The 18970-nt window shown below is 41.8% G+C and overlaps 1 protein-coding gene across 1 annotated transcript; it reads left to right on the forward strand.

Moving 5' to 3' along the window:
* The first annotated feature begins 16705 nt into the window (after window positions 1–16705).
* On the forward strand, window positions 16706–18190 carry LOC113074383 (complement factor D-like). The gene is made up of 5 exons (XM_026247218.1): window positions 16706–16920; window positions 17177–17315; window positions 17413–17551; window positions 17680–17931; window positions 18032–18190. The coding sequence occupies exons 1-5, from the start codon at window positions 16860–16862 to the stop codon at window positions 18188–18190; spliced, it is 750 nt and encodes a 249-aa protein (XP_026103003.1). The 5' UTR covers window positions 16706–16859.
* Window positions 18191–18970: the final 780 nt, after the last annotated feature.

The following is an 18970-nucleotide window of genomic DNA, read 5'->3' on the forward strand; positions in this document are numbered from 1 at the left end:
TTCAGCTCTCCTCTCTGCAAACCATGTCGCAAAAACCAAGCTCTTCATCTGATGAAGAAGTGAACATCGCCAGGGATGCACCTTCGCATTCGCCTTCTTCTCGCGGCCGCACACCAGCCCTATTAGACCTGCGCTCACCAAGACGCCGAGAACAGCCTTCACCACCCCCGGCAAGACTCCCAACTTCTCCAGCATCCTCCTACCGCTCGGCCACCCCGACGATCCCACCTATCGGGAAATGGACCGTAGCTGGACTAAGGAAAGTGCTGGAGAATGTAGACATACAGGCTTCACGGAAAATGCACAAAGCGGAGCTGTATGATCTGTATATCTCGTTACAAGCAACGCCTAAGACGACCCACAAACAAAGCAAATCCCGCACTGCCCAAAACTCACCGGTCCAGTCATCACCGTCAAGTTCCCGCACGAGATCCAGCTCGCTTCATCAATCGACCCGGAGGAACAAGCCTTCAGCGAGCCTGGGCCGCCCTCCTCAGTCCGACAGGGCAGGTTCACTTCCCGAAGAGACCCAGCCCTCCACCACCGCTTACGCCGCAGCAGCGCAGCATGACGCCGGGCCCAGCAGCCCCCCCACAGCTACTCGCTCAGGCACTCACGCCGTTCATAACCCTTTTCCCTTTCAGTGGCCTCCAGCTCCTCTCGCAGATGCTAGCGCGAAGCTACCGACGCTAGCTGGACAGGCCCAACTATATCAACAATCCCACCCACCTGGTTATAACCCCGCCCACTTCCAGTGGCCTGCAGCTCCTGTAGCTCAGACAAGAGCGGGCCCGCCCCCGCCGGCAGCTCATGCCTATAATCCATCCTATCACTCTTCCTTTCCTCGACATCATCCAACTAACTTTTTTTTTCAAACCTCAACAGGTCATCAAAGCGTGAGGCCACCGATGATATTTACAGACCCGGCGCATACCCTCCCCAGCTCTTGTCTCCAAACTAAAAATCAATACTCTCTTTTCACAGCAACACCGATGCCTATTCCATCTAATGCCGTCGCAATGGAACCACCTCCTGTGTCACAAAACATCCAGGCACAGATCCTCGCAGGTATGGATGTAGATCTTTAATCTCTACTCTCTCTGCTCCCCGCAGCCCAATCAGACAGGCAAATAGACTGCGGGGACTTCTCAGTCACTTTAAAATATCCAACCATCCACTCATCCTGCATTCTGTCATTTCCTGAATTTACTATCGCTTTCGCTAGATACACAGAGATTATCTGTTCAGCTTTCCCCCACAGGCGGCACAAACTAAATGATTATTTGGCAATAATAACAGAGCTCGCGCTGTCCTATGGGGGCAGGCATTTCTACACCTATCACAAACTCTTTGCAGCTAAGAGTGCAGTGTGAGTCGCCCAGTGGAACCAGTGCACATACTGGGGGGCTCTCGACCAGGATCTCCACAGCAGGGTATTTTTGGGCTGTAAAAACATTTCCTGTGCAGTCTGCAGGTCAGTGGCACACTCAACCATGTTGTGCCCCCAAGTTAATCCTTTCTGTTCCACCCTACTCCGGAACCAGCCCAGTGAGATCCCCCAGCTATGTGCCACGTCCTGCAACAGCCGTAGCAAATCAAAAATTTAAAAACCCCTCCTTTAAAGGAAGCAGGCAGCCCTGCAACCAGTTTAATGCTGGCAAATGCACCAAATCGCGCTGCCGGTACCTACATTTTTGTAGTTTCTGCGACGGCGCACATGCCCGCTTCGTGTGCCCAGTGTACAAATTTGCTAATAAAAATTCAAAAAATTACTTATTACTTATTACTTATATCACGTATGCACGCTGAACTAGCTCATCATCCGGACCCCAAATTTACCAAATACCTGCTGACAGGCCTCGAAAACAGCTTTAAACGGGTGCAGAATGCCCGCTCTCCGGCCAAATCCATCGAGTTCCTCGGGATTAAATTGGATTCAGACAAATTCCAAGCATCCCTGCCCAAAGAGAAAATCGACCGAATCATCTTAGTCTCATCTACCCTCATCGACAACCCAAATTGTTCTAAACATGAACTACTATTCCTGTTGGGCCACCTAAATTTCGCTATGCGCATCATTTCGCAAGGCCACCCATTCATTCCGCTCGCTCGCGTCCTCCGTCCACGCACTAGAGGACCGCATTTCTATAACCCAAGCATGTCGCGACAAACTCAAGTTATGGTTAACATTCCTAAACCAATGGAACGGCCTATCCCTTTTCTACCGCCACCTCATTTCGTCCCCAGTCGATATCCGATTGTTCACAGACGCCGCCCCCTCAGTTGGTTTCGGAGGATTTTACCAAGGTCACTGGTTCGCGTCTCCTTGGCCACCACAATTACAGGACATACCTCTATCCTCTGCATTATTTGAGATTTACCCTATAGTAGTAGCAGCCTTTCTGTGAAGTGAAGTGAAAGTGACATTCAGCCAAGTATGGTGACCCATCCGAAATGCACACACACAGAGCAGTGAACACACACACACACACTGTGAGCACACACCCTGGAGCAGTGGGCAGCCATTTATGCTGCGGCGCCCGGGGAGCAGTTGGGGGTTCAATGCCTTGCTCAAGGGCACCTAAGTCGTGGTATTGAAGGTGGAGAGAGAGCTGTTCATGCACTACCGCCACCCACAATTCTGTCCGGCCCGAGACTCAAACTCACAACCCTTCGATTGGGAGTCCGACGCTCTAACCATTAGGCCACGACTTCCCCACAAATTTCTGTGGGGAAAAGAATTGACCACTAGCAGCATTCTGGTGCATTGCGACAACGATGCAACAGAGCATTGCATTAATAAAGGCCGCTCTCATTCACAGGCTATACTGCCTCTTTTAAGACGCCTCACCTGGATCTCAGCGTGTGACCAATTCATCTTAGTCGCTAAACACGTTCCGGGATCAGAAAACCAAATCGCTGACTCTCTCTCTCGCTTTCTGTTTCAGAAATTCAGGACGCTGGCTTCAGGGGCAGACTATTTCCCAACGCCCGACACATCACTCGACACCATCCTCCAAGCAGTTTCCCCCAGAACCCTCCAAACCTACGTGACCACGTGGAGATGTTTTAAAACATTCCACGTATCCTATAACTTACCATTCCCAGACTTTTCTCTCCTCACAATCACTTAATTCATATCCTACCTTAACAGCATCAAGAGCCTTCAAGTCGGGTCTATCAAAGTGTATCTGAGTGGCATTCAGTTTTTCCACAAACTGATGTACAACACCCCCTCACCCGAGATAAATAATTCACAAACCTCCCTCTTAATCAAAGGAATTCAACGATCCCAGCCAAACCGTCCCGACACCAGACAACCCATAACATCAGATATCCTCACCCAATGCATTTACACCCTCCGCACCGGCTACCAGTCTCTCCATATCGCCGGCACATTAGACGCCATGTTTATTTTAGCCTTTTTCGGTTTCCTTAGATGTTCGGAACTCGCCATCACCTCCAAATTCGATCCTAAAACCCACCCCACCATCTCAGATTTATCAGTCCTAGACAACGAAACCATATCATATCTGATTAAACAAAGTAAGACAGATCAAACCAAAAAAAGGCCATTTCATTTACATTTTCAAACTCTCATCACCAATCCAACCATTCCAATCCGTTCTGGCATACCTCCAGTGGAGAACTTCCCAAGCTAAATCCCATCTCGATCCCCTATTCATAGACAAATCCAACAAACCAGTGACACGCTTCTGGTTTCAGAAATATCTAAAATCCGTTCTCCAACACTCAGGACTCCCAGCAAAAAACTTCTCAAGCCACTCTTTCCGCATTGGGGCAGCAACCTCAGCAGCTCAAAAAGGTCTCTCCCAGCAGCAGATCCAAGCTCTAGGAAGGTGGTCCTCAGAAGATGCCTTCCAAAAGCTACATAAGAACCAACCGATTCCATATCAAAAAAGCCCACTAAACCCTCATCGAATAAACCACGCAATAAAATATCTGCTCTTTTTCCCCCCGCATGTCCAGCGAGCACTAGTCTCTCAGCGGACGCAGTAAATATCTATTTTGTTTCCTCTGTCTGTCCAGCGAGCACTAGTCTCCCAGCGGACGCAGTAAATATCTATTTCGTTTCATCTGTCTGTCCAGCGAGTCTAGTCTCCCAGCGGATGCAGAAAATACCTATTTGTCTCCTCCATCAGTCCAGCGAGCACTAGTCTCCCAGCGGACGCAGTGAATATCTATTTTTTTCTTTTTCCCTCTGTCGGTCCAACGAGCATCAGTCTCCCAGCGGATGCAGAAAATACCTATTTGTCTCCTCCATCAGTCCAGCGAGCCCTAGTCTCACAGCGGACTCAGTTACATCTACTTTGTTCCTTTGTCTGTCCAGCGAGCCTTAGTCTCCCAGCGGACACAGAAAATATCTATCAGTTTTCCCCTGTCTGTCCAGCGAGCACTAGTCTCCCAGCGGACGCAGAAATATCCATTGGTTTCCCCTGTTTGTTCAGCGAGCCTCAGCCTCCCAGCGGACACTGTAAATACCTATTTGTTTCCTCTGTCTGTCCAGCGAGCACTAGTCTCTCAGCGGACGCAGTATGTATCCATCTCTTTCTGTTCTTCGTCCAGCAAGCCCAGTCTTCCAGCGGACGCAGGGATATAATTAGTTTCCCCTATCTGTCCAACGAGCCTCAGCCTCCCAGGGGTCACATTACGTATCTAGTCAATAAATCATTACATCTCACAGGCAAACGGTAGAACCTGTCTTCCCGACATCGTAACCGCTTCTTCGTCATCTATTAACCAATAGGACCTGCCTGCTCCTCCGCTTCTGCCAGAGGCAACGCGAAATCTCCTGGTCAATGACCACGCTTGAAAAAACCCCCCCCCAAAAAACAAACAACGTCAGCCCGCCAAATCAAATTTTGGGGGGTTCGTAGTCCGGCGGCTGTCCTTTTGCTCTCTTGTTTTGTGGGGTGTACTCTGGATTCGGGCCACATTCTGAGCTCGGAGCCCTCCACCTGGACAGCACGCTAAATACGCATAACCTTACTGTATTAATATACTTAGATGTGAACTCGTGAAACATTTAATTATTCAAGGGTTTGCGTCATATTCTGAGTTTGCATTTCACTGTTTTAATAAATTTTGATCTGTTTTTTGTTTTTGTTTTTTTGCAAGTAGGATGATTTAATGCACAATCACATTTAGTCTAGAACTACATCATGTTCACACAGCACAAACAACGTCTCTGTTCTCTGATTTCTCCCAGTATGGGGACAGGAGACTTGTCAGTCAATAAAAGGGAAAACAAAGTAACTAGTGTTAATTTTTTTTATATTTTGATATTTCTTGTAAATTAAAAAGTAATGTGTTACTTTACTAGTTATTGAAAAAAGTTATCTGATTACGTAACTTGCCTTAGTTGTAATGCATTCCCCCCAACACAGATACCTTGAAAGGGGTCATTTGCTGTGATTTCAAATTTTCCTTTCGATTGGGAGTGTTGGAAGCTCTTGGTACATAAAGAAGATCTCTAAGGTTGCGAGGACTAAAGTCTCAAATCCAAAGAGATATTCTTTCTAAAGGTTAATACTCGTCCACACCCCCCTGAAATGGCTCGTTCTAACCAAGCGGCAACCTCCCGCTCTCTCTTCATGACAACTATAAGGGGGACTTTTTTTTATAACTCATCCGTTAAAATTATATGAAGCCTTAAAGTTCTGCTTAATTAATTGCATGCAGCAGGTCGCTGTAGTGCAGACGAGATGCGCTGATGTGAAGCATACTCTGAGAGAGTTCATGGATTCGAAGGTTGGTTTCGAATGACTGATTTAATCTTATAGTTTGTGTGGATTATTTCAAACCTACATGCTAAATAAATGCAAGAATTCCCTCATTATGAACTTGAAAGCTGTGAGAATTATTAAACCGTATAGCTACACACAGTACCCCACTGAAATTTAGAACCTGATTAGCTAAATATTAACTCTATTATACAGATAAAAATTCCGGTAACACTTTAGTATAGGGTCCAACTGATAACTAGTTGCTTATTAGCATGTCTATTATTAACATATTGGCTGTTTATTAGTTCTTATAAATTACATATAATGCATGACATCCATAATCCTACCCAATTCCCTAAATTTAACAACTACCTTATAAACTATAAGTAAGCATCAAATAAAGAGTTAAATGAGGCAAAAGTTATAGTTAATGGTTAGTTAAGTGTGAATTGAACAGTAAAATAAAGTGTGACCAAAATTCCACTACTTTTTCACAAAAACAAAAGTTTTTTTTTTTTTAATTACATGGCATTTCCAGGTTATACATGACCTTACAGACCCTAAAAGCAACTGATGCATGCTCTTAATCACTTAAACTAGTTCAGCAATGTGATTGCACAAATGTTCCGTTACCTTTCCCTCCTGTAATCACATGCCAGATCAGTTACCCCAATTTGTTCCAGGACCTCGCAACTTACAAATTAAGCACTGGCCGTAGACTATTTAATGCGGAAGACAGCAAAGTGGACATTAATGTATTTCATGGACAGAGCAAACGAGGCTTGCTGATCTAGATTTTGCTGATGATATCATACTACTAGTAGAGTCACGGGAGAAGCTACAGGAACTTACCACCCGGTTAGAAAGATTCACACGTAAGATCAGGCTGTGGATCAGAAAACAAAACGTAATGCAAATGAGTGGGGAAGATGAAGATCTACTGATGCCAATCACTATTTGTAACCACCCACTCATAGATACAGATCGGTTCACATACTTGGGCACAGGATGGCAACACAGAGCCAGATGTAAAACAGTGCATCGGCAAAGCAGCCAATGTGTTCCATAGGATGCGTAAAAATAAAATAAAAACTGTTTAATTTATCCTGATAAGCACACACATCTCGCAGTAATCCTGTAGAATTCAACCAATCTGATGATGACTTTGACACTCCTGAAGTGTTTCCACTTTTGTGTCCCATATGCATTAGACGTTCAGCCAGCGGTCTGTGGGCATGATGTCTGAGGCTGAAACTATAGGCTTTATAGACAGATAAGTTGAGAGTGACTCTTAAAGGACCAGCACCATATCCTCTTTCCACTGATTGAAGAATTTATCTTACAGAATCTGGCTGTAAGTTTTGGGAGTTTATTTTTAGTCCATCTGGAGATTGTATCTGTAGAAGATAACCTGCTTAATAATTATGCATACCTGAATATAAGGCATTTTTCACTTTCTTGACTTCACGAACAGCTAAATATTGGTTAAAAGTGATTAAATGCAATGTTAATAGTAGTTATTAAGATTGATGTTGTTTAGAATTGGTCAAATGTACTTGGAAAAAAAAAAATCACAATATCAACTTAATAATTACGCATGCACTGTATTTTTCCTCTTCTGCTGTTGAGGTAATGCAAGGAATGTTGCATTGGTTGTCAAGGCAGCCAATCAAGATTTAGCAGCCTCCTCTCTGATTGGCTGGAATATGGCATATTGTAATGCTGGGTTTTGTTGAGCAAGCAAGCCATCAGAATTTAGAGAGCACTGAGGGCAGGCATCAGGGGAGCAAGCTAGTGAAACGTTGCAGGCGCAAAAGAGAAGACCTGCACAAATCCAAAAACTTATTTCAACTGCAAAATTGATTTTAGTGCGCTCAAGATACTTTTTTCTTTGCAAGACAAACATTTTCTCCACAAAACTCAGATCACACACATGCAAAATACACACACTTTTGTGCCCTCAAAATATGATATTTTGCGCTCAAAATTGTGGCAGAGATATAATCCCATAAGGAAGTGCCATGTGAAAAAAAAAACCTCTCTACTATTTTGAATTTGGACTGCAATACCTAGTTCAACCATTCTGTGTCAATTCTACATACAGCACCTTTAACACATCACTCAAGATCCCCCTCTATATGTCCATTGTGTTAGCAATGTCAATCAATTAAGGGGGAAGACGTGGCCTAGTGGTTAAAGAGTTTGACTCCTAACCCTAGGGAGTCTCGGGCCGGCAATACCACGACTGAGGTGCTCTTGAGCAAGGCACCGAACCCCCAACTGCTCCCCGGGTTGTGCAGCATAAATGGCTGCCCACTGCTCTGGGTGTGTGTTCACAGTGTGTGTGTGTGTGTTTACTGCTGTGTGTGTGCCCTTTGGATCGGTTAAATGCAGAGCACAAATTCTGAGTATGGGTCACCAGACATGGCTGTATGTCACATCCCTTTTCTATGGCTGCGTGACCTGGAAAAACACAGTGCACACTGGCCACAAGCTGGACGTATTCCACAAACGGTCTCTCAAATGCATTCTCCGTGTCACATACAAACATGTTACAAATGAAGAAATTCTATGCATGGCTAAAACCCACAGACTTTCCTCCATTGTGTCTGAGAGTCGTATCAAACTGGCAGGTCACATCCTGTAGCAACCAGAGCAAAGCCAAGCAAAAGCTGCACTGACATGGATGTCACCCAATGGATGCTGAAGGCGAGGAAGGCCAAAGAAGACCTGGTGAAGTACATTCAAAAATAATTTAAAGGTCCCGTTTTACGCGCTTTTTTGAAGCTTTGATTGTGTTTACAATGAGCAATATAACATGTGTTCATGTTTCGCGTGTTAAAAAAACAGTATTTTCCACACAATTCACCTATCTGTTTACTGCTGTTTTCACTGTCACAAAAACGGGCTGATGTCTTCCTTGTTCTATGAAGCCTCTCCTTCAGAAATATGTAACGGGTTCTGATTGGGCCAGCGGTTCCTGTGCTGTGATTCGACAGCAGCTGAGAGCAGGCTGCCCTCCTGTTAACATGATTGGGCTAGAACGAACGTGCTGGAGATGTATTTATAGTCACAGGAGGAGCGTTTTTCCTGACGAGACGCGCATGAAAACCGCATTCGTTTTTTTGCACAGCCCTAACATCTAGTTAACAAAACTAAACAGCGTTGCTCTTTGTGTAATAAGTTACAGAAACTGTTAAACGCACCAACTAAAATAATAAATACACTTACCGGTTGTGGTCCATAAACAACGCCTTCTCCAGACAAAGAGGGAACTGCTCCATCTTTCAAGAATAATCTTTGTGCGAATCCGGCATTAAACTGACTGAGATTGAGGAAGCTGTCCTCAGCAAGCTGTCCTCAGCAAAATGAGCTGCACATAGTTTTACATGTGCATTATAATTTTCGGGAACCGAGTTAAACATAAATTGTAACCATTAATCTCAAAGTACAGCGTTCCTGGGAAGCCCAAACAAAGATGATTGGACTCAGAGACGAAAAAAACCCAGCGTTTCAACAACATGGCGACAAACACAAACAGCTCTTCCTTCTTCTCCGTTGGAGCGCAACAAGGCCACGCCCCCTTGTTTGTGAATTCATGTGGGCGGTGGTTAGTCAAAAAAACTGTTTTAGTGACGTTATTACTGCAGGAACTAGAGGGCTGTAGTCCAAACAGGTCGTTTTTTGTAGGCAAATTCTGTTAAATCAAATATCTCACTTGGCATTGAACTTTGAGCTTTAGAATTTTACAGATATTATTTATACTCTAACAACAACATTACACACTAACTAAAGTTTAAAACATGGAATCACGAAGAAGGGGACCTTTAAAGTGAGCTGGCATTTAATGGAAGAAGCCAAATTCATGCAGCCAATCGCAACCACTGAAATTTGCTTGCTGCTCAATGTGCCCTGTAGCACAGACGGACCTAATAAGAGAGAGATACAGTAGAAGAGTAGGCTGAAAGAAATGCTGGATGGCCAAGATTTTTTATCAAAGTTTTTAAACTTTGATGCTATGCCTATAGCTCCACAAATAGCTAGGCAGACAGACAGATAGTGTATCTCAGAATAAACTATTGTCATGAAAAAAATCATAATTAGTATGCCAAATATGATCTATACATGTCTAAGTTTCTTAAATATTTCTCTAAATATTTTGTATTTTTATAGAACTAAACTGTGTTGTTTTCCACCTCCAGGCTGATCAGCTGTGGCCTGAGGCCCACCGTCCTGCAGATTTCATCTCAAACACACATGCATGTAGTTTTCAAGCAAATCTAAAGATTTTATCTGGTTTTGGTGTGTTTGATTGGGGTTGGAGCTAAACTCTGAGGATGGCAGCCCTGCAGGAGCAGGGTAAGCTACCACTGTTTTATCATAGTTGTAAAGATGTTGTCAGCATTTAAACATCTAACATTTGCACAATACTTAAACTCACATTTGCTCCCCACTCCCAACGCCTTTTTGTGATTGTGAGTCTATGCTTTTCCACAACAGAAAAGCTAATAAAACTAGAAATATGCAGCAGTTCTCTGTGGGTATTTTAATGATCAGTTGGGTCGTTTTTCAGCCCTTCAAAATTCTCAAGATACTGCCCACCATTAACTGCATGTAACGCAAATGTGACCCTGGACCACAAAACCAGTCTTAAGTCACTGGGATATATATTTTTAGCAATATCCACAAAACACTGAATGGGTCAAGCTTTTTCTTTTATGCCAAAAATCATTATGATATTGAGGCAAGATCATGTTCTATGAAGAGATTTAGAAAATTTCCTACTGTAAATATATCAAAACTTATTTTTTAATTAGCAATATGCATTGATAAGAACTTAATTTGGACAATTTTAAAGGCGATTTTCTCAGTATTAAGATTTTTTGGCACCCTCCAATTCCAGATATTCAAATAGTTGTTTCTTTGCCAGATATTGTCACAACAAACCATACATCAATGGAAAGATTATTTATTCAGCTTTCTGAAGATGTATAAATCTTAATTTCAACAAATTGACACTTAAGACTGGTTTTGTGGTCTAGGGTCACAAATATTATTGCGTCAGATCCGGGACTCAGGGCTCAGGTCCAGATCTCATAGACAGATAGCTCATCCACTTATCAATCTATAACATCTGGTCCTGTTCTGAGAAATGTCATGCCATCGTTCAGTAGCGAAACTATTATATTATAGATATAGCATGGGATTTGCTGATAAGTTTCCGTAAACAAGTCTGTGGGTACATGTGTGTGCACTGAGGAGAGAGCATGAGAAAGATTTTGGTTTTTATAAATAATAAAAGGTAATCTCATTAAAAATTAACACGTTAGAATAATGTTCCATCATTAACACTTTAATAATTACTATTACATAACAAGAAAGAAAGTAATAGTACTTCAACTAATAGTTGAAACTGGTAGTTTGCTATTAGCTATCAATACCTACTATTTTATTGTCATATATCCTGCAGAACTTCTAAGAACTACCGTATAGAAGTTCATGATTAATGTTTATTATCAATAATTAATTCTAAAATGAAGATCATGGTAACCCACTAGTAATGACTCAAGTATTACCAAATCCAAGGATCTACTAATTACTTCCATCAGTATTCTAAAGTGAAAAACATAATAACTCCCTAATTTTGACTGACATCATTGTAAGATTTTGAGATATATGTAAGATTTTGGATAATGACTCAAATGTTAATATATCCTTCAGATTACTAATTATCTGGATCTGTCATGATCCTGCCCTCGTGTCCTTGATTTTTCCTAGTCTTGAGGCAGGATCATGACAGACCCTTGTTTTGTGTACAAGCGCATGGCCTTGTCTTTGGGCCATGTGCTTGTGTTGTCTCGTTCCCTTGCCCCGCCCCCCTTGTTAACCTAGTCGTGTCTTGATTGTCCCATCTGTGCCACCTGTCGTGTCTTGATTGTTTCCCCTATTTAGATCTCCTAGTGTGCTCTGTCTTGCGTCGGTTCATTGTCATTGTGATTGTACCTCAACTGTACCTGTGATTGTGATTGTTCCACTCTGTGATTGTTCCTTAAGAAGTGTTTGTATTACCGTGAGTGTTTGTTTATAGTTAGTATTTAGAGTCCTTGTTTATCTTGTCAGTCCAGTCCTGTTTTAGTTATTTAGTCTTTACTTTGCTCCGTGTTTTCCCCCTCGTGGGTTTTTGTTTCCCCTTTTTGTAATAAACCCTTTGTTTGAGAATCCCTGTCTGCACCTGAGTTCCTCCCTTACCAAGATCCTGACAGAATGAACCGACCACCAAGGACCAAACTCAGCAGACAGGAGGCAATGCTGGATGGCATCAGCCAGCCAGCGAGGTTGTTTTGAGGGCTCTCGCCTTGTGGTGTTCCGGGGGACCAGGGGAGGTCGTTCCGGAGCGAGCGGGCGAGAGGAGGAGCCCCAGAGGTCCCCACCTACCCAGCTGCCGGCGATCCCGGAGGGTCGTGTCCTGGCCGTAGCAACCCTGGGGGGTCAAGCAAGCCCCTCCCAGAGTCCTGAGGTGCCCTCCTCAGCCAGCAGTCTCCCCATGAAGCGAGGGAGACGGTTTTCATGGGAGTCAACTTCTGAGTCTTCGGCGTCCGAGACTGCCCTGCCCGAGACCAAACTCCCCCAACCCGCCTCTGACCCAGCTGTGGCCTCTGCACCGCGCCCAAGGAGGAAGAGGAGGAAGAGGGGGCCTGCCGGTCCTGTGACCCTGTCTCCTCCCGTGCCAGCAGCGGAGAGCGCTGGCGTGCCCGTGCCAGCAGCGGAGAGCGCTGGCGTGCCCGTGCCAGCAGCGGAGAGCGCTGGCGTGCCCGTGCCAGCAGCGGAGAGCGCTGGCGTGCCCGACCCAGCAGCGGTGAGCGTGCCCGAGCCAGCAGCGGAGAGAGCTGGCGTGCCCGTGCCAGCAGCGGTGAGAGCTGGCGTGCCCGTGCCAGCAGCGGTGAGCGCTGGCGTGCCCGAGCCAGCAGCGGTGAGCGTGTCCGAGCCAGCAGCGGTGAGCGCTGGCGTGCCCGAGCCGGCAAAGAAGAGGGCAGTATGCAAGTCGGCAGTCGTGAGAGCGCAGGAGAGTGCCGCGGCCGACTCTGCAGCAAAGACTTTAGTTCAGTGTATCTCATCTCGTAAGGAGATGCCAATTGTCTTAGCGGCTAAAGCCTTTTCTGATTATTTGTCTAGTCTTGTCCGTATCCTAGAAGTCCCCGTCAGTCCTGTCTTGTCCTCAGACCCTGTCCCCAGAAATCCCGAGTGTCCTGATGTCGTCTCCCCGTGTCCCGTAGATGTCGTCTCCCCGTGTCCCGTGAGTGTTGCCCCGTGTCCTGCTGATGAAGTCATGTATCCTGTTGATGTGGCCCCGTGTCCCGTAGATGTCCCGTGTCCTGTTGTCCCACCGTGTCCAGTAGATGTTGCCCCGTGTCCCGTAGATGTCCCGTGTCCAGTAGATGTTGTCGTCCCGTGTCCAGTAGATGTTGTCGTCCCGTGTCCAGTAGATGTTGTCCCCCCGTGTCCAGCTGTCGTCTCCCCGCGTCCCGTAAGTCTTGCCCCGCGTCCCGTAAGTGTTGCCCCGCGTCCCTTGTCTGCTCCTATCATGTCCCCTGTCAGTTGTCCCGAGATAGACCCTTGTTTTGTGTACAAGCGCATGGCCTTGTCTTTGGGCCATGTGCTTGTGTTGTCTCGTTCCCTTGCCCCGCCCCCCTTGTTAACCTAGTCGTGTCTTGATTGTCCCATCTGTGCCACCTGTCGTGTCTTGATTGTTTCCCCTATTTAGATCTCCTAGTGTGCTCTGTCTTGCGTCGGTTCATTGTCATTGTGATTGTACCTCAACTGTACCTGTGATTGTGATTGTTCCACTCTGTGATTGTTCCTTAAGAAGTGTTGGTAACACTTTAGAATAAGGTTCCATTAGTTAATGTTAGTTAATGTATTAATTAACATGAACAAACAATGAATAATACATTTATTACTGTATTTATTCATCTTCGTTAATGTTAGTTAATGAAAATACAGTTATTCATTGTTAGTTCATGGTAATTCACAGTGCATTAACTAATGTTAACAAGCACAACTTTTGATTTAAATAATGCATTAGTAAATGTTGAAATTAACATGAACTTAGACTTATAAATGCTGTAGAAGGATTGTTCTTGCTTAGTTCATGTTAACGAAAGTAGTTAACTAACATTAACTAATGGAACCTTATTCTAAAGTGTTACCGAAGTGTTTGTATTACCGTGAGTGTTTGTTTATAGTTAGTATTTAGAGTCCTTGTTTATCTTGTCAGTCCAGTCCTGTTTTAGTTATTTAGTCTTTACTTTGCTCCGTGTTTTCCCCCTCGTGGGTTTTTGTTTCCCCTTTTTGTAATAAACCCTTTGTTTGAGAATCCCTGTCTGCACCTGAGTTCCTCCCTTACCAAGATCCTGACAGGATCAGTATACTAAAGTGAAGATCAAGGTTACCAATTAGTAATGTTAAGTGTTACCAAACTAGCAAAATTAATATTAATTACTTATACTATACTTATACTACTTATACTTATAATAATTAATTACTAACCAGTACCTTACAAAATCCTCAAAAGTTTACTTCAGTAATTACTAGGGAGTTATCACAAACTTCACTTTAGAATACCGATCCAAAAAAATGTGTTATTCCTTTAGAAGGATGTAGTAACACCTGAATAACTACCATCCAATATTTTCCAAAACCCTCAAAAGCTTACAACGATTTCAGTCATTACTAGGGAGCACACCTGTCCAGCTTTGTCAAGTCCAAGACAAGTCCAAGACCAGGACTAGTTAAGACCAAGTCAAGTCCAAGTCCAAAAGTTTCAAGTCCAAGTCAAGACCGAATCCAAATGAGAAAGAAAAGTATCCTCTTCAAGACCACATAATTAACTATTGATAATGTATGTGATGCGAGAGATGGCATATATTATGAGAAACACTGTACACTATCGATAACATACGTTTCTTTTTTATTTATTAATGCAATAGCCAACTAAAGGATTTCAGATGAGTCATTGCTGAAAAGCCAGTTTTGTTGAATTGAATTCTGAAATTCAATTCAACTGAATTCTGCACTCTGGCGCCTTAACTGTGCTATTTCATAGCACATTTCGGTGTCCATTGCTAAATACAGTAACATGTTCATAGTGCAATGACAATAAAAAATAGGATTCATCGTTCAGCCCTATTTCTAATCTCATAAAGAGAGTCAGTGACACTTTACAATAAGGTGTAATTTATTAACATTAGTTAATGCAGTGGTTCCCAACCTTTTTCCAACTCACGGCCCACACAATGAAACACATATTTGCGCGGCCCACTGCAAAAAAGAAAAAAAAAGAAAAAAAAAAACATGCCACCACTATTGTTGGGTTAATATCTTTATATCTTTATAAATATCTTTAGACGAGGGGAAACACAGAACTGAGAAAACTATCAAACCCTAGTCCCGACCATTTTTATTCGCATTGTGTGAATAATCTGAAAACAACAGCCATGAAACAAACTTAGCTAAATAGGTAACATGTAAGAAAATAAATAATTACAAATTAAAAACCTTCTGGCCTCATAAACTACAATCTTTGTCACTCAGAAACATCTGTATTTGTTCTTTTCAGCGACCCTGTTGCCAGCCATTTATGCATGTTTGAATTTGTTGTCCTTTAGCATATGCAGCAAAAATATCTAAAATAAATTTAGGTTTAAGAAAAGGTTTATTCTTAAACCAGTCACGAGCTTGAATAGCATAGTTACAGTAAAAAAAAAATTGTTATTTAATTATATATATATGAAATTATGTTATTATGTTATGACATTTTTACATATATTAACAATATTATTATTTCTTTTAATAGTAATTGGCGGCTCACCTGCAATGCCATCGGCCCACAGGTTTAAAATCAATGAGTTAATGTATCTAATAACTAAAAATTAACATTCATTTATTACACTATTTATTTATTTTTGCTAACAATATTTAATACAAAGCTACAGTTGTTCATTCATTGTCGTTTATGTTAGTTTACAGTGCATTAATGTTAACAAACACAACTTGTCATTTGAATAATGCCATAGTGAATGCTAAAATTTAATTTAACTAATATTAATAAATGCTGTAGAACTAATATTCATTATTAGTTCATGTTAACTAATGTAGTTAACAAATTAACCTTACTGTAAAGTTTTACCAAAGAGTCCAATATAAAGGCTATTTCTTATGTTCAGGTTCAGGTCTTTGTGGAGAGTTAAAGCTCTCGAACATGCATAAGCACATAAATACACATGCTTTTCACATTCATATTAATTATGAACCTATATACAGTAGTTCTTGTAGTTCTTAGGGAGGTATGAAAAAATACATTACTGATGAGCTACATGTAATAGTAAACTATCACATTCGACTAAGCACTATTATTTATTAATTCATAAATTAAATTACTAATTCATTAATCAGTTTCTTGTTATTTACTAGTAGTTACTAGAGTGCTAATATTTTGTTACTCGTGTGTTCTTGTGTAGTTATTCATTAATGATGGATCAATTTTCTAAGTATTACCAAAATTTGAAGTAATTTGTCATTTATCCTGTTTGTCATTTATTTGCTTGATCGGTGTCGTTTTGATTCTTTTGCTGAGGTGGGCAACAAAGGTCTTAGAAAGAACTGAAATAGAATCATATTAAAAAATCTAGAATTTTAGAAAGCTACGGTAATATCTTTAATAATATGCATTGATTAAGTTTACTTATCGCTCCATGTCTATTAGTCATCATGACATAAGAAGTAGAGAAATATCAGAATGAGCATCCTGCATCTAAATAGATCTTGGCTTTTTAGGAAAGACATTTTACAAACTGCAGATGTATCATGAACTGTAAATTATTAAAGAACCAAAATGCATGCATACATGCTTCAATTTTCATCATCTATACTTCTTTTCTCTGAAGGTAAGACCAGAAGAATCAACAGGAACAATATCTTTTCATCACTGTGTTGCTCTTTTTGCAAGAAAAATGGCGGTATAGGTTGTACCTGTAGGTGAAACCAAGTGTCTCCACCCACCTTCAAACTATATTTATACAGTGTTTTGTCAGAGAGAGCTCACTGATTGTGTTCATGATGACCATCATCTCTCTGCTCCTGCTGGCCTCTCTGCTGTCACACCTGACCTTCACTGGTGAGACTCATTATAAAACAGCACTAATTATGAATGGTATGTGCTGATTAAACTGACTGACAGCAGTATCTCTCTCTCTCTCTCTCTCTCTCTCTCTCTCTCTCTCTCTCTCTCTCTCTCTCTCTCTCTCTCTCTCTCTCTCTCTCTCTCTCTCTCTCTCTCTCTCTCTCTCTCTCTCTCTCTCTCTCTCTCTCTCTCTCTCTCTCTCTCTCTCTCTCTCTCTCTCTCTCTCTCTCTCTCTCATGTGTTGGTATAGTGGGTATAGTGAATGGCAGGGAAGCAAAACCCCACTCCAGACCTTACATGGTTTCTATTCAATCGAATGGGATACATGTCTGTGGTGGATCCCTCATTTCTGATCAGTGGGTCTTGACTGCTGCACAATGCTGGGACAGGTGAAGGTTTTTGTCTAGTTACAATCATTTTGACTGGCTTCGTAACTGCAGTGCATTGTATGATAAAACTGAGCATCATGACTTTCTCTTTCAACAGATGTGAGACTCTGACGGTTGTGGTTGGTGCTCATGACTTAAGGGAAAGTAAGAAGTCAGATCATATTGGAGTGGAGTCCTACATCCAACATCCAAGCTATAGTGTTCATTTTCATTTCAATGACATCATGCTTTTGAAGGTAACAACCTGTGATACATTTAGTTGTTCTCAACTTCACAAATGGCAGTTTAATCAACTGCAGTTCAGGCTTATAAAAGATAATTAAATAAAATATGTTTGTTAATAATGGTTGTTTTTGAATTACAGTTAAAGGAAAAAGTCAACTTTAACAACTATGTTAAATCGATTTCATTACCAAAGAACGGAGAAGATGTTGAGGCAAACACTCTCTGTAGTGTTGCGGGCTGGGGACAACTGAAGATTAAAGGCCAAAAGAGCCATCGTCTAATGGAGGCAAATGTGTATATAATGAATGAAAGTGAATGTCACGAGAGGTGGGGAAATATGTTCTCACAAACACAGATGATGTGCGCATATGGCCATGGTGGATCCTGCCGTGTATGTACTAAAGATGATTCACACACTTCTTACATGAATTTATGAACTGAGTTTCAACTGATACAATGTATGTCAATGATTATTTCTCTTTTCTTAACAGTTTGATTCTGGGGGTCCTTTGGTTTGTGGACACACTGCAATTGGTGTCACATCTTTTGGAGATCGCTTACTCTGCAATTCACCTGTGAAACCTAATGTGTATTTTAAGATTTCACTATATATTCCATGGATTAACAGCACAATTAGAAATGTGAAGTGAGTTAAGTTCTTGCATTTTTTTGCATGACCTCTTTCAATCAAAGTATCACTTTGCAATCGTAAATCATGAAGTGTCTTCATTGTCACACACACACACACACACACACACAATATTTTGTGGAGGTTGCAGTGTCACTGTCATTGATTGGATGAATGCAGCATGCGATCAGTTTATATTAGTTTATATTTGTGTTTGGTCTCGTTCTGTATCGCGTATCTTGTCAGTGTCTGCACTTGCTTGGGCATTTGTTGTGGAGAAAATAAGGAAAGTGTGTTTTATTGAGTTTTAGTTTAATTTCCTCTTTAGTTATTTTAATACTTCAACAAACTAAAAAAAAAATATATATATATATATATATATATATATATATATATATATATATTTATATATATGTGTTTGTGTGTGTGTGTGTGTGTGTGTATGTATATGTATGCATGTGTGTTTTGTTGTGCATACACACTTTTTTATTGTGTATGTGTGTGTGTGTGTGTGTTTGGCTTAGTGTTATTTTCATAATCATTATACATCGTTATACTCTTATACCTCTTGCTTTTTAATACTTTTTATTGTTTTTAGCTTTATTTTTTGTTTTTCAGATAAATGTTACGTTTTGAAATTTAGTTGTATGCATTTTCATTTTTATCTAATTTCTTTATTTTGAAAATGTGCATAGGTAGTATTTTTTAGGTTTTAGCTCTTAGTTCTGGAACTGTTTTTAGTTATTTTAATACTACAACTGATTGCTTTTGTTGTCCTCCTTTGTAAGTCGCTTTGGATAAA

Source organism: Carassius auratus, unplaced genomic scaffold (assembly GCF_003368295.1).
Source record: "Carassius auratus strain Wakin unplaced genomic scaffold, ASM336829v1 scaf_tig00014424, whole genome shotgun sequence".
Taxonomy (NCBI): Eukaryota; Metazoa; Chordata; class Actinopteri; order Cypriniformes; family Cyprinidae; genus Carassius; species Carassius auratus.

Coding starts and splice junctions, on each gene's coding strand:
- LOC113074383 (XM_026247218.1), top strand. CDS start 16,860: ATGATGACCATCATCTCTCTGCTCCTGCTGGCCTCTCTGCTGTCACAC. Junction 17,316..17,412: donor GCTGCACAATGCTGGGACAG/GTGAAGGTTTTT, acceptor CTCTTTCAACAG/ATGTGAGACTCTGACGGTTG. Junction 17,932..18,031: donor GCCATGGTGGATCCTGCCGT/GTATGTACTAAA, acceptor TTTTCTTAACAG/TTTGATTCTGGGGGTCCTTT.